Source organism: Anopheles arabiensis, chromosome 2, assembly GCF_016920715.1.
Source record: "Anopheles arabiensis isolate DONGOLA chromosome 2, AaraD3, whole genome shotgun sequence".
Taxonomy (NCBI): Eukaryota; Metazoa; Arthropoda; class Insecta; order Diptera; family Culicidae; genus Anopheles; species Anopheles arabiensis.
Genome location: NC_053517.1, coordinates 47,570,553 through 47,586,006, shown reverse-complemented (window position 1 = coordinate 47,586,006; position 15,454 = coordinate 47,570,553). Strand labels below are relative to the sequence as shown.

Here is a 15,454-nt window from a genome sequence, read left to right as displayed (position 1 = left end):
AATTAACATAAACAATTTGTATATATGATTATTTATTACACTAATAGTAAAGTGCTGGTTGAATGTGAACAATAAATGCTAAAATATTAATGTTACTATCTTAACTGGGAAAAGATGCAGTTAAAAATTGCAGAAAAGACAAAATAACTCAAGACAAATCAAAACAAATCGAGATGCAGATTCGATCAAAGTCTATGTATGTGGATTTAAAGAAGGGACAGGTGGACGTGTTTACATTTACAGTCAGAATTCAACAGTTCAACGCTTTTTAGTTGGCATCAAAGTGAGTTGATATATCAAGTGAGCTTATCCAGATGCTTTGTAACTGAAATGCTTTTTAACTGGAAGTTTGCTAACTGGGATTGATCCCAGTTAAAAATTACTTAAACGTCAAACGTAAATCATCCGGCATCGTATGTTTGCGTACGCATGCAAATGGAAAAAAAGAGAAAAAAAAACATGGGATCGAAACATGTAGGTGTTGCTTTGATGGTTATAATTTCACTTCAGTTAACACTTTGACCGCCGGCCTGACGTCACAGTTTGCGAGTGAGCACGTAGCGCATGACAAGAGAGCGATGAGAGCGACAATTGTTCGTGCGACTATTATCACTCTTTTGTTTCATTTCGATAAGCGGCGTAGCACATGTCGTTCTCGTTCTCTCTTTCCTACCTCATTCGTTATCAAGAGAATTGGTGAGCGTCAGATACAGAGCTGAGCGGTGAACAAAGCCGTCATGCGATTTCATATGACGCGGCGCTTAAAGTGTTAACGAACATCTATGCGCTGACTGGAAAGTAAAAACTTCCCAGTTAGCGAACTAGACTTTGGTAGTCATGGAGCTATTAAGCAGTTTGCTTTTGACAGTTAGATGAACAATTGTTTACAAACAAACTAGTAATAGCTAAAGCAAAAAAGTAGACGAATTTACTATTAGAAAGTATTCTTGAAATTTGGACCAAATACTCATGGAGATAAAAATTTGCATGTCCACGTTATATTCAGAAACATAACTTTTCCATTCTGTGACCACGAATCACTTCCGTTTGAAATGGTCCTGCTGGAGGAACTAAAAGCTCATTAGTCACAAAACAGCACTGGATATGAGATGTCTATTTAACTTTCAATTAAATACTGAGAGTAAACTGAAACATCGAATCGGCACAAACTGGTACAATGTGTAATCTATCGTTTGTTTATAACATGGCGACGAAAGATTAATGAAATCCTTGGATTAAGTCAGCCAAATAGTTGCTTTAATTAAATTCATCATTCACTCTATAGTGTCCATCGATAAACATAAGCAATGGTGAATTTAACTGACAAAATAGCTTTCCGACAATTTATTCTATACGGATCGACCTGTTTGCTTTCACGGACCTTATTTAAAAGACTCGATTGATGTGCTTCATTGTCGTTAATCGATTATACAATGAAATCCCTCTAAGGCGATCCTAAAGGAGATCTCAGCTTAGAGAGATATTCATGTTAAGGAAAAACGTAATAGGTACGCTCAGACACGGCATATCTTTATTCGCGAATCTTTCCCCTTCCACTAGAAACAAATGTCAAAAGAGATTCGCCAATATTTTTGCGTTCACACACCACGAATCTTAGCAGGATAAAATTATCGTAATTTAACAAAATTATTCGTAAAACACGGCTTCTTCTTGTAAGAAATGCACAATATAGAACGATTAGAACATTTAGGACTTGAAAGCAATCGAAAACTAATGTTTAAACACGAAAAAACACGATATTTCTCTACCTGTCAAGAAGATTGCAAGCAAATATTTTTGTTATCCATCCAGCGATGCATAGCTTGGATTGCTCGAAAAAGATTCGCCACAGGCTGCTTAACTTCCCCTACCACAGTGAAAAAGTGTGTTTGACAGATATTTTCTAGCAGAATATGCCGTGTCTGAACGCGGCTAATGAAATGTGCCTAAGAAACCACGGGCAAAGCCTTTCATCTTTTGACCAATATTTGTGTGAACTGTCATCCAAAAATTCATCATAGAAAATATATGCTACGAAATCGCATATGCAGCGCAGATAATATTTACCTAAGGAAAATATTCACGTTGAACAAACATAAAATGTAAATGTATAAAATCTCAGGACTGGCAAAATGTTCTTCTTAGGCTGGAAATACACGAACCGAGATAGTCGCGGTACCGCGAAAGTCGCGCCTTGTTTATAACATTTGTAGAACAGTTTAGCTTTCAAATCTTCCGCGCCTACTGTTTCGCAGAGATACCCAACTCTGTACCTTTTTCTGAGATTTTCGCGGCAGCGCGAACCGATTATTTTTTTCTTTTTCTGTTGGATTTGTTTGAAAACTCGTGTTGTACGAGTGTTGTATTTTATTTTGCGTATACAATGTGAAATAAATAATTTGATTCACAAATCAATTAAACTATTTCATTTTGGCTTATTCAATCGTCCGCTACAACTCGGATGGGTATAATATAAGAACCATATAATACCCATATAAGAACCGCGATTATCTCGTCTGTCTGTCAGATTTTATTACAAAATTGACAGCACAAGTCATACGCGATTTTCACGGTACCGCGAAAATCTCAGTTCGTCTATTTCCAGCTTTAAAGAAAAAAAAACTCATCTTGAAGAGAATATATCTTCGAGAGTTTTCATTGTATACTTAAAACATTCATTTATTGATTGCCTTTCCATGCTTACTGCAAACGTAAATATTTGTACCTTGCTTTTGATTTTGATATTTATCATCGCATGTGCGTTCAAGGAAAAGCTTATGTAAACTTCGTTATCATATGCTCTTGGAAAACACAGCCAGTTTAATAAAAAGGTAAGGTAAACTGATTATTGATGATGAGATTGTCAAGTCAATCTACCGTATATGCATAAAGAAAGCACAGACAACATGATAAGGAATTTAATTTTGATCGGTTTGCAAGTCCCGTGAGCGTGTCAGTAGTGCTGGAATGCGCAACAGCTTTCATGACTTTACTGCTTCCCTCCCATGTTTGCTATTCCTCCTATACTCTAGAGCGGGGGTTTGCTCTTTCCAATGCGAAATTCGACAACAATGCTCTTGCTCCAATGGTGCATATTTTTAGACCGTATTCCCCATTCCTGACTAACCAACACTCCAACACACACATTCCTTCAGTATCTAGCCCGACCGTTATATTTCCTCCTTAGTATCCGTTCTGCTCGTGTCACCGTAACAAGAAACAACCTTACAAGGCGGCTTAGGTTAACACTGGCGTTCAAATTTCTTCCCATCGCGGAAGTCGTTTTAAACGTTTTATGTTAATTCACGGGATCGTTGTCGGCGAAAGTGAGCTTATCGTACACAGACGCGCAGTGAATGATGGACGCGATGTTGATAGCAAAGGGCTGACGGGTTAGAGGCAGGGTAGGAAGAATGGTAACATTCTTTATACAGACGTCACTGTAACGAGAGCACCATTATGTTGCTTCCCACGCGTATAGCAGGAATCGCTGCCATTCATCCCACACCCCCTCCCATCCGATCCGACCCGTTCGCATGCTTTCGGCAAAGTGTGTGCACCATTGTGCGATGGTAACGAATATTTGCTACGTTGAAACATATTCTGTTAAAAGGTAGCTCCAACAGACCGAATGCGCGAAGGGAAATCAATTTACATTTTACATGTGCAAGCTTTTAATTTCACACTCAATGTATTTTTTCGTGTGTTGTGGCGTGTGTGTGGGTGTAATAAGAATATTCATTTCGAAATTGGAAATAAGTACATTGACGTGAACGAATGATTGAACTGATATTTTAGGATAAGAGTGATATACTTAGTTTATTAGTGCTATGGAATAATTGAATATATACCCTTAATGATAACTCCATTTTTTAAAACTGCGGAATTTGGGTTATGAAACATAAATAACATATTCTATATATCGTTCATCTTTAGCAGATCTTCACTCCTATTGCAAGCTACATCTACTATTAGAAAAAAATATAAAAACTTCTTTTAAATATAGAAAACAATGTTGAAATTCTCCAGATATCTCAAAGCATCATCGCAGGTTTCATTGCAAAATGCTACCTGAAATTGAACTACCATTACGAGCTTGTCACACAACCTTTCTTAATGAGCACGAGCATGCTTCATTTAAGCGCCGAACATCAATAACATCCAATCACTTTTTATAACATCTTGACAGACGAACTTCAACGGACTTCATCACATCGAACGAACGCCACACAAAAAGAGCGCCGCGCAAATACTCGTTTCGGAGAATTAATCCCTAACCCAATTGGCAAACAGCAAGCATCTTCCAAAGTTTACGCTCGCTTACCACCCCAAAGTCGGTGATAGGGCGGGAGAAAACGAATTTCATCACCATAGATGCAAATCCTTAACTGGCTGGTTCGACGGGCAGGCCATTTTACTGGCTACGAAAAGAACCGAAGACTTCCCACCGTTTGGTTTCTGTTCGCAGCAAGTTTTGCAAACAAGGGGCCAAAGGCTATTTTGGGCATGTACTAACGAGTCTTCGAATCGAAAGTCACTGCCTGCTGATGAGCCATTGTGGCCACTCGCTGTGAGTTCAATCGACCATCTTTGAACCAGCAGTGTCTTTAATGATTGCATTACGTCGGTTAAATATCGTTTCTGAGGATAGTGAAGGTTACACCAAATGGTGGAACCATCTTAAGATATCTTAAGATGTAAGACTGTGCAAGATATCTTTGTAGTAAAAAGATAGCCAAAATCAAAGCAACATCAAATACAAGATTATGGCTCGATCACAGTGGTTCTTTTCTCATGCTGTAGAAAGCAGCCAATAATTAGCAACTACTACTGCCAGTAACAGAGAAACACAAAATGAAGCATTATGATGTTACATGTTATGTATCTTAAAGAAATGTAGTTGTCCAATTCCTTAAAAGATTACACTTTTTTGTTTAGGTTGTTATAAGGATTTTGTATACTTCTGACTTACTTTTGAAATTGGTAAAAAAGTTATTAAAGCCTATGTACTACTTTACCATGTAGTATTGATTTAAGAAATAACTTTGCAAAATCTTGTACAACTTCATTATGCGATTCCATTTCGGTGGCATGAAATAAGTGTCAAAACGCCATATTAAGCATGGCCAATAAATTTTTATTTCATTAATTGGCCAGTTCCCGCCCCACAAAAAAAGCCACAGCTACGCTAAGAACCTTGTGAAACGGAAAAAGAAATGGTTTCCCCAAACAGAATCGAAAACATCCGCCCAGTGATATGGGCCATTGACCAAAACCAGCACCTCATCCATGCCCGGCCGCAAAAGTGCGTGTGTCGGTGCGCCACGGTGAGCGGAAGCGAAGGAAATAAAGGTTAAGTCAACGCACGCCACCACTCGACCGGAAACAGACCCACCGAACATTCGGATTTATCGGCACGAGGGTGTAACGTTCGGGGGCAGGGTCGTTTCGGAGGCATGGCAGACCATATCTGGCACATATGTCGCCGTGCGTATCGTTGACGCCACAGACAGCGTCTAGTATTATAGTTCGGCGGCTAGTCGGCGAGGATTTGTGTTTCATTGCCGCCTCCCAGAACCGACTGGACTGTTTGGCAAGTGGAAAAGCTTCGTGACCGGTATCAGTGTGACACCTTCTTCGGAATAGGGCCATGGAATAGGGTGCGAAAAACTGGTTCACATTCACCCGCAGACACACATACACACAATGCAAGTCAGCATGTTTGTAGCGTGGGTGGGCTTAGCCGCCTGGTACACAAGACGGACAACACCACTACGGACGTTAGCCAATTTAGCTGTAATTCCTAGTTGGATCAATTGCTTAACGGCGAAATGAAGAAGCGAGCTCACTCGTTTTTGGAATGAGCCGATACGGTGTTAGGGACGGTTTTGGCTGTAAACGCATGGTAATGAAGAAGGCCCCAGCGTGTGTTGTGTAACTAATTCCAAGGAACGGTGTTAGCTGGTTGGTTCATATTTGTAGAACCTCTGGAAAGGGGATTGAAATGGCAAAAGCTAGTAACGTTACGGAGCACAAGAAACAAAAAGGTTCAACTTCAACAGATAGCAGACAACGTTAGAGTACTTTGCCCGTAAAAGGATACTTATTTGTTATTTTTTGAACAGCAAAGCTAATGCTGTGATGAGTAATGATTGCAATCAAGAGAGCACCGCCAAAGCAGTCGTTCGATAGCCCATTGCGTGATATCTGGCTAAGAAGCTCCAGCGCTTTGTATTCATTCTAGCATTGGCAATTGAATAATGCAGTAAATACGTTTGGTGTTGGAATTATACCTTCCGGGCATCATTTCATACTGTGCTGCCGGTAGTGAAGCACACCGAAAGTTCCAAAAAATGACCGTAACTGCCAAGATTGACGACGGTTAAACAGCTGCCGCACATGCACGTTCTGCGTGGAAGCACGGCACGGGGCAATAGTTCCATGGGCGGGTGCTTCCCGAATTTCGTACTCATTGGAGTTTATTGCGCTTGAGAAAACGTAAACAACGCCCTTGGCTTGGAATTAGGTTGTGATCTGCCGTCCAGTGGCTGAAACGGGTGGTACACACTGGAACGGAGAAAACCAATCGAAAAAGCAAGGATGTATTCTAGCATTCTTCTAAGCAACGTAGGATTTCCACGTTCATACGTGCAATAAATATGGAGTCTGAATTACCAAAAACATGTTTAGCACAGGCCAGTGAAAAGGACGATAAGTACATGAGAAGCTACAGTCTTCTTACACAATACCATATTTTAAAAATGCTATAAATATGCTATATTGCTGAATGAAGAAGACCAGAAAAAGTTGTAAGCTGCTAGAATTTTCCTTATAATTGAATAAGTCAGTTTAGTATTTTTCATTTTCTAATAGTGAAAAAAACTTTCCCTGCTTAAAAAAAAGTGATCATTTCTCTTAAATTAAAAGTACCACACAACCTAATAATGCTGAAAAGAATAGTTTTCAAGTATTTTTTTTCTTGGAATTTCGAATGAAATTTTGTAGTAAAAATATACAAATGGTACAATAGAAACGGTTGGTAAATGTATACATATCTGTTGCTAAACTGATTGCAACATACAACGAACAATAAACATTTATTTTAGTTAATCTCAGCAAAATAAACATTTCATTGCCTTGTTCGTTTTTTAGGTAATGCGCAACGACGAGCACACAACCCTGACCGTCGACGGTGTCTCACAAAGTCGCAGCTCGCGAGGGAAGGAGTTTCTGTTCGGCAAGTTCGCCACCAACTCGGACGTCTTTGTCGGTGGTATGCCAAACTGGTAAGTAGTACAGTTATTTCGTTACACTTTCTGAATGCTTTTTACGTGCTTGCAAAAACATACCAACCAAACACCGCGACCATCCAACCAGCGCCTGTATGCTAGGTGGAATGTAAGTTTCGGTGCACTGTTTTCTAAGGCAAGCCGAAATTAAGCTACTTGCCGTACCGTCTTCGCACAAGCTACGCTACAAAGTAAAAGTGTTTCCCCGCCCCGGTAAGGTGCACACACCTTCTGCTTCGCCAGCCCGCCAATTTTCGATTGGTAACGGTGTTCCGGTACATTCCTGCCCCTGCAGGCTACTGTTTGATGAAGTGCCTTTTCCCATTTCACTCAGTGGGATAGTGCAACGGCAAAGTTTTTCCATTTAGAGCGCTGGACCCGTTGCCCGTTGCCTAACCAGATCAGGGGTTGGCTTGCGAAATGAACTAACTTTGCATTGAGCCGCTTGGAGTGGTCGATGAGTGCTAGATTTCTGTACAAAATTAAAACACTCCACTCGCTCGGTGTGCTGTATGTAGAAACCATTAACCGCGGTGGAATGCTCGGAAAATTCCAGTGAAGATAGAAACTGCACACCATCCTGTAAACTGCAAAGCAATAAGTACGGGCACGCTCTCAAGCAGTTTTAAAAATGAAATGGGGTGTGCATGCGCGTGTCTTGCAATAGTTTTGCGGAATGTTTGCCACCTTTCACATTTCACTTTTAATTAGTGTCAACGGAGCGATGCTGGGGTACGTATAATTTCGCTGCTTCATGTGTGGCTGTTGTGGTGGTGTTACTCTTTCACGGGCGGCAAGGAAAAACTAGGTCATACACGGTGAATGCTATGAGTGAGCCTTCAGGCTTGAGGTACGCTTACCGAGCTGCTACACACACCCCGTGCACTTTAGAGTATTGCATTCGGTGCAAAAAAAAGATAAAAAAATAGTGCACTGCATAAAATTAATTTCAGCTCTGAACTTTATGCTTAATTGCAGAAACATTCATTATGTTAAATAATAATAATCGAAACTATGCAGGATTGTAAGGTTGTTAACGTTTTCGTGAAAATAAATAAAGCAAATAAAGCCTGAACTTATAGCATATCCATGGGTCTTCTAGATTAGAGATTTATAAAATAAGTTGAACATCATACGGCTATGGGGGGGGGGGACGGCATTTAGGGTTTTTGCTTCATTTTAGATTACTCACAGAATTAGTCTCTTTTGTGGAAAATTTAACTCATTCATAGGATTAGTTTTTAAAATTAAGTTTATATAGTTCTTTCTTAGCATGGCATAATTTTAATGTAAAATGATTGGACACCAAAACATTTCATGTAGTTGTATATTCTATGATGTTAATCCTTTGTATTATTAAACTTTAAGCAAATCAAAGGTGGTTATGAATTATGGCAAAATTAAATGACTCATTACTTCATCTAAAAATGTTAAATATGACGTACGTATCGGTCCTAACAAATTGCTGTACATCAAAATAACTAGCGACGCATCGTACATGATAAATTGTGCCTTTTAAAAAAATACTCCGAAACTGGACACACGTTTTCGTAACGTTTAATTTATGTACCTAGTATGTTTAGTGGCGCCCCGAAACGATTGACGTTTGACGTTATTTTTTCGCCTAGCTCTAAACACTCGAACGAAATTGCTACACAGACCCATTAGTTATTTATGGACAGCACAATAATATACGAGCGCAACATAATCCACAGATCGATTAGCGGCCATAACGCATTCGTTTCGAGGTAGCGGGCGGGTCGATAGAAGGAAAGCAACCGAATGGAGCAAGATGGTTTGTGCGCCACTGCTTCAGTTGTTGCTTTGGTGTTGATCCACGTGGAAAGGATTTTTTTTCGTGATGACACCCGTGGTCGTTTACTAATGGACGGACAGTGGTGTACCGTTGGCCGTCGGCAGTTACACCGACCGTTGCGCCCAAGGACTGATAGCGGCGGATCGAATGTCGTGTTTCCACGCGATGGGTTTGGCACGAATCCTTCGAAATGAGCATTCGGAGCTCTTGTGCTTTTTGATACATAATTCACAATAAATCAAAGAAAACACAATGAAATGCTATGTCCTTCGAGTGGTGATGGGTCTGCCCTGCAGACCGCAATGGCGGGAAGGTGGGTGTGTAGTTTTTATCGATCTGATGTGCATTTTTCTTACCATAGCATTGTATCGTCGTTGCATAAGATTGTATGTCTTTGCTTAATCGAGTGGGTATATATTTTTACCAGACAGGTATTTTGCATATACACTATTTGCATAAAACCCATAAACTGTGTCAGGGCAAAATGAAGTTCGACAAAGATCTAATGCATATATGCACATTGGAAGAATAATCAAAATCACTAGAAAGGACAAATGGATTCCTTCCACCAATCCTGTTCGGCGCTTTTACCACCTACAAATCACGATTTGCTCCAAATAATATAATCAATGAAGCTTGGCCAGGTACGACAGTAGGGCTATCGAAAAGTTGACGTACTTACTCAATTAAATCCCAGCCACCATGACGATACGAACTGATGTGGGAGGGACAATCGGACAGGTGGCTTGAGCGGAATGGAAAACATATCCGAAATTCCCAGCCCAATAAAGAAAGTCCGTGAAGAATGTTGCTTAATTAGTGTTTCGGTTGGGCGAGCAAGCGAGTGCTAGTGGGAAAGTTCGAAGAATAACGCAATACCAATCGTTTGATCAACTTTTCACCCCCTATGGCCGGTTACAAACACAACCGTCCCACGCTGCCGGCAGCAGGGGGAACAATCGTATCACCTTTTTAACTAATAGCAGGCTTGGTGTGGACGATAAGCAGAAAGACCCCATGGATTGAAACCTACGGCGAAGCTGAACGCGGACTGTTGCCGAACTAAGGGCTTTAAGCAATGGCAACCTTTTCCACCCATTAGCTAACGGGTAAGCTGATTATCGGGCTCACATTTGCACGTGGGCCCCGGCAATCCAGGAGGGCGAACGAAAGGCGCAGTGTAATGACCTTCCGTCCTCTCCAGTGGAATACTCAATGGCGCGCTACGAATCGGGCCGTGTGAAACACGACTCGTAATGTGCCGTGTTGCTCGACCTCGACCTAGACGCCACTCGGTACGTGAAGGACACAGAAGAAACAGATCGCTCCTGGGCACCGTTAGGACGTGTGTTTTTGTGTTGGTAAGTGTGTTTGTATGTGCGTGTGAGTAAGTGCGTGTGTGGCGTGCTCAACTACACAACAAGTATTAACTATTAACGAACGTTGCCTCGATACCCACGAGACAAAGTGGACTAGTGTTGACTTCTCCATCGCTCGATTCAAGCCCGAAACACTTGTTTTTCTTTGTACTGATGCAAACTGTACGGAACAAAGGTCGCTAGCGTTAATACGAAAAAAAAAAATGCCGTCAATGCCGCAGTTTGAAACGAAGTTTTACTTTTTGCATTGACTGTCGCTACCCGACTCCGAGACAAGCAGCATTGCAAGGGTAACGATAACCAAGCAAGAATTAGTTAACTCTGTGTTTTAACCTTTTACACAACCGCTTTCAACCGTCCTTCCGAATCGGGTATTTAAGGCACAAAAAAAGAGATGCCGTGCTTGCTAGCAAACTTGTTTCTGGGAGAAAAATCCTGTCAAAAATAATTGAATCCATTCATCTTCTTACGAGTCTAGTCACGAAGACAAACACCGCCGGGTTTAGCTGGCGGTCCGAGCTCGCCTATGTACTTTTCATAATTCAACAATTTTACGACGTGCTTTGGCACGTGCCTGAAAAGTTAAACTCTTGCCAGCTGGTAAGCAGGTAAGCGGTGAAATTGAATCACTGGCGTGCATGAGCGGCGGCCTCACTGCGTAAGGACCACCAGACGTTAAGCAGGTTGCCGGCCCGGCTCGAAACCTCCAAGCCAGCGAGAGAGCAAGGAGCGAGCAGACTTTATCGGGGGTGTATGTGTGTGTGGACATGTTTGTATTCTTCCTGCAACCCCGCTCGATGCCTCTGTAACTGGCTCTAACTCGCTGCTAACTTCGCCCTTGCCACAAATGACGTGTAAAAAGGTGGCAAAGCGGAAAATTGATCCGATGGTCCTGTTCTACGGTTTCAATGCGTTTACCGAGCGTTCGGAGCCCGCCGATGAAGCGTGAGCTTCCTTACTTTTGCACTTTCATACCACCGCTGGCGAACAAACTGATTTAAAGAAACACACAAACACACATAAACACGAAGGCACACACGGAACGCGGAAACTCAGGCAGCCAGCTATACCTGTTTGGTTCGGCGCGGCAAAGTAAATCTAATGCAAACTTTCTCGCCCACATGGTTTAGCCCATACGCTCGCTCAAAACCGAACGACTGAACGCGTCAGTGTCGATTCACGTACAGAAAGGGTTAACATGAATAGCCGATAAGCATGGCTAGAAAATGTTGCCCTGAGCATGACGGCGAAGCGGAAAACAGAACAAACCAATCCATTCGGCGCCCAAGTACTGGTGTACTGGTTCACCGAGTTCGTGTAGTGAAACGCATGCAAAGCAAGGAAACATAAAAAGGGAGAAAATATAACAAACAGCGCATCATTCGCGTCAAGCCACTGTGAACGATGAAAAAATGATTTCCAAAGAAGTGATTTATGCTACAAACCACAAACCTACCGTCCTTTGGTTTGATTTTCTTAACTATGAGGCATCCGAAAATCGTCGTAGGAGAAAATAATTTCCCACTGCCAAAAGTCCACCCTGTATCGAGTCTTCCAGTGAAGGTTTTCGCTCAATTCGTCTCATCACCACGGACACTTGCCGTGACCTACCTTTAAGGATCTGTTCGGTGAAGTACTCCACAATCGTGGTTCGACTCGAGCGGATGGAGTGATGGAGTAAAAAAAGGGGCACTGTTTTATTTTTGTCCCATTTTACTTTCCCTCTCTCGCGATACTTTTGTGCGAGCGAACTGTTACCGCTTGCCGCGAGACGGATGGTGTAACAGCACCCATAATTTTCACACGTGCAGAATAATTCGCCCAGTGTTGCTTTTTGTTTCGTGCGACCGATGAATGAAGCGGAACGTCGTTTTAGGTCGTGTGGTGAGTTACGTACTTGTGCGGAGCCGCGTTGTCCTGAGTGTGCCTTTGCCCTTTCAAGTGTGTGATGTAACACTGTCCCCGTTGGCTAGGATAACGAACCTTCGCTTACCTGTACACCCACTCAGTGGAGAGGGATTGAGTGTGTGTGTGTATGTGTGTGTGTGGGAAGGGAGAGAAAGTTGCCACGAGGTTGACTTTCTGCGTTTGGGCGTACAGTACGGGGAACCGATGAAAGATGTAACCATTGCTACCTCCCGCTAGGTACTTAGTGGGCTATTTCAAGCTGAGCCGCAGCTGCTAATGCCTAGAAAACTCCCGCGGGCAGGCACTTTATCGGTTTTCCTAACTGATTTCTCCGAACTAGAGGGGAAAATGGAGTTTACGCGGAAGCGTCCACAGCACGATTAAGAGTGCTTAAAGGTTTCATTTTTACACACTTTTGCTATCACATAAAATCCCCACTATTCAAGATTCATTCAAGACGTTTTCGCGATGATAATTCGATCAATGAAGGCAATTAGAAGTCTTCCTCAATTATTTTGTTTTTGATAAAACCTTCGCATGATCATGTAGAGATAATTTAATAAAATGATTTAAAAAGCAGAAGGTCGAAATGAGTGAATTTGTGACGATTTCTTTTCCAAATAATTGCCTCTTTATGAGCAAACTGTTTCAGAAAAGTTCGATCAGACAATCAGAAGACAAAAAAATGTAGCGAAATTTGGGGCAACTGTGCCACTAAGCATTTTTACAGTAAAACTTTAGTTAACTCTTAGACCGCCGGCCTGACATCAAGTGAGCCTGACATTGCGTAGCGCATGGCAAGAGAGCGATGAGAGCGACAATTTGTCTTGTGACTTTTATCACTCTTTTGTTCCATAACCGGTCTAGCACGTGTCGGTCTTGTTTCTTCTTTCCTCCCCCATTCGTTCCACAGAGATTCGTCAGATGCAAAGCTGAGCTGTGAGCAAAAGTCGCCAAACGGATCAATATGACGCAGCGCTTAAAGTGTTAAATGACCAACTGGCCAAGCATCTGTATAAGTTTTGTTTCAATGACTATATGTACTGTGCTGCACCGAATTTCAATAAAATTAAGTTAGTGACAAAAAATTAAAAAAAAAAAAACATAAAAAAACTTGCTCAAAAGAGTAACCTCTGTTAGGAGGAGCAAGTGAGGCACTATATTTCATAGGAGCGGAGCACATTTCGAAAACTCCAATTATCCAAGAAATTCTTTTATTTTATTTAGGTGTACGTCTTGGCCCATACGGGTGGTACTCTTGGACTATAAAATCACGCCTTTTTCAACCCTTTTGAAAACACTTCACAATGTTTTTTACATTTATTATATCTGATATTCATTGATAAGTTAAAATATAAATGTAAAATGGCAAAGAAAGCAAAATTAGCTTTTATCAAACATGATATAGTGAGTTGCAGGCACAATTGTTTTGCATGGAGTGCTAGCTTGTATTTGCTGTGGAAAGATGGCGTATCGATAAGCTTACGCCCGCCGATATGAAATTGCATAAAACTTTTCCAAACCCATTATACAACGTGAGATAGCCAAAAATTACGATCCGCACGGCGTTGAAAAATGATATCCTTGATATTGCAATCGATAATTATACCTTCACAACAATTGAGCTTCTGGCGACGACGACAAAGCGTTTTATACAGCTTTTGCGCAAGCGTGGCTCAAAAGGGTTGCCTTCTATCGGTACTAACCGGTAAACGATAATAATAAAATTATGGAAAAAAGCTAATCAATAAAACATTTCTGGAAATCATCGTGAGGTAATCTACAGCAAATGCAAAACGGGCAAAGTTATACTTGTGCAATAATGGACATACCCTTGTCTTATGCAACACACCATAATTATAAGATGGCGCACTTTGTAAGGAATCAAATGTTCGTGATAAAGAATAAGCAGTACTACGTGCGATGACTGAAGCGTTTCATGCCGTTCGATGCGTTCGGACGCGTCCCATTTCTGTGATAATTGAAATTCCATCCTACCCACTGCTGGTTGGTCGGTGAACATCATACACTTGTCAAGCGTACATGACTTGAACGATCGCAGCATCTAAGACGACGTTTTAGCGGACGCTTTTTTAACTGTAAATGCAAAAAGTAAATCCACGAACAGCCCACTGGAAGCTGGTCGGCAAGAGAACTGGAAATGTTCACAGAAATATTCATTTGGCCCAGTGGACAGCGTGTGTGCGACATCTGTAACTGAGGAACGTGTAGGAATTCCAATAAAACAATATCTGACAGCATTCGAGCGAGAATAGAAAGCCGACAGCAACCACTGGCAGACTGCCCAAAGAGGACGCGTGCAAAGCGACCACAAGCACACCGAAGACATTTTTGCTGAATCGAACTTTACACAACCTGACGTGACCTTGCTGAGGGTGGGGTGAGACCGGGGTTAGTGGGCTGAAGGTGCGGTGTCTGTAAAGGTTAGCGCTCGCCAGCACTCGAGTACAAGGAATTCGAATTATTTTCGATTCACGGCGCACACTTGCAGACTCTAGGCGTTCGTGGCGAAAGATCGAGCAACTGTCAGGTTTAACTGTAATTCAAAATTCGGTTTTGCACTGTCAACCATGGATTCCGGGCAAATGAACTTTCCGGGCAAGCATTCCGAACGGGCCGGAAGATTACAGTCATGTAGGCACCTCTGCACGCCCCCCGCGGTCTCCGATACGTTCGTTGCAAATGTCCAGGGACGAGGTAAAAATCTTTACTTCCATAGAACATCCAATTGTTTCCGAGTGGGTGGGCAGCTGAAGGAAGCGCACAGGACGGTTATGTCACGTCGATGTAGCGCGTGTGTGCGAAGGAGAAAGGAAAGCTGAGGGAAAGAAAAAAAAGGGAAGTTTATGTAAATTATTCATGGCACAATAAAGATTCAGCTTCGCATGTTACTCTGGGCTGGCGGTGGTAGTCGGTTTCAACGCACTGAGTGTTTTATAACGAGAAGATGGGCCGGGCTTTTCCAAAGGATGTAGCCACTTTTGTGCAAATACTTTACATATCTCGATGCGTGATGGTACATTGCTGACACCCGCAATACT

General features: G+C 41.9%; 1 protein-coding gene across 9 annotated transcripts in view; it reads left to right on the top strand.

Moving 5' to 3' along the window:
• The window catches only part of LOC120897923 (neurexin-1), a 95,638-nt gene that overhangs the window by 4,230 nt on the left and 75,954 nt on the right, over nt 1-15,454 (top strand). For all 9 annotated transcript variants that reach the window (XM_040303130.1, XM_040303131.1, XM_040303135.1 and 6 more), the window contains exon 3: nt 7,153-7,286. In XM_040303130.1, the coding sequence (XP_040159064.1) occupies nt 7,153-7,286 (134 nt within the window). The remainder of the gene's footprint in view (nt 1-7,152; nt 7,287-15,454) is intronic.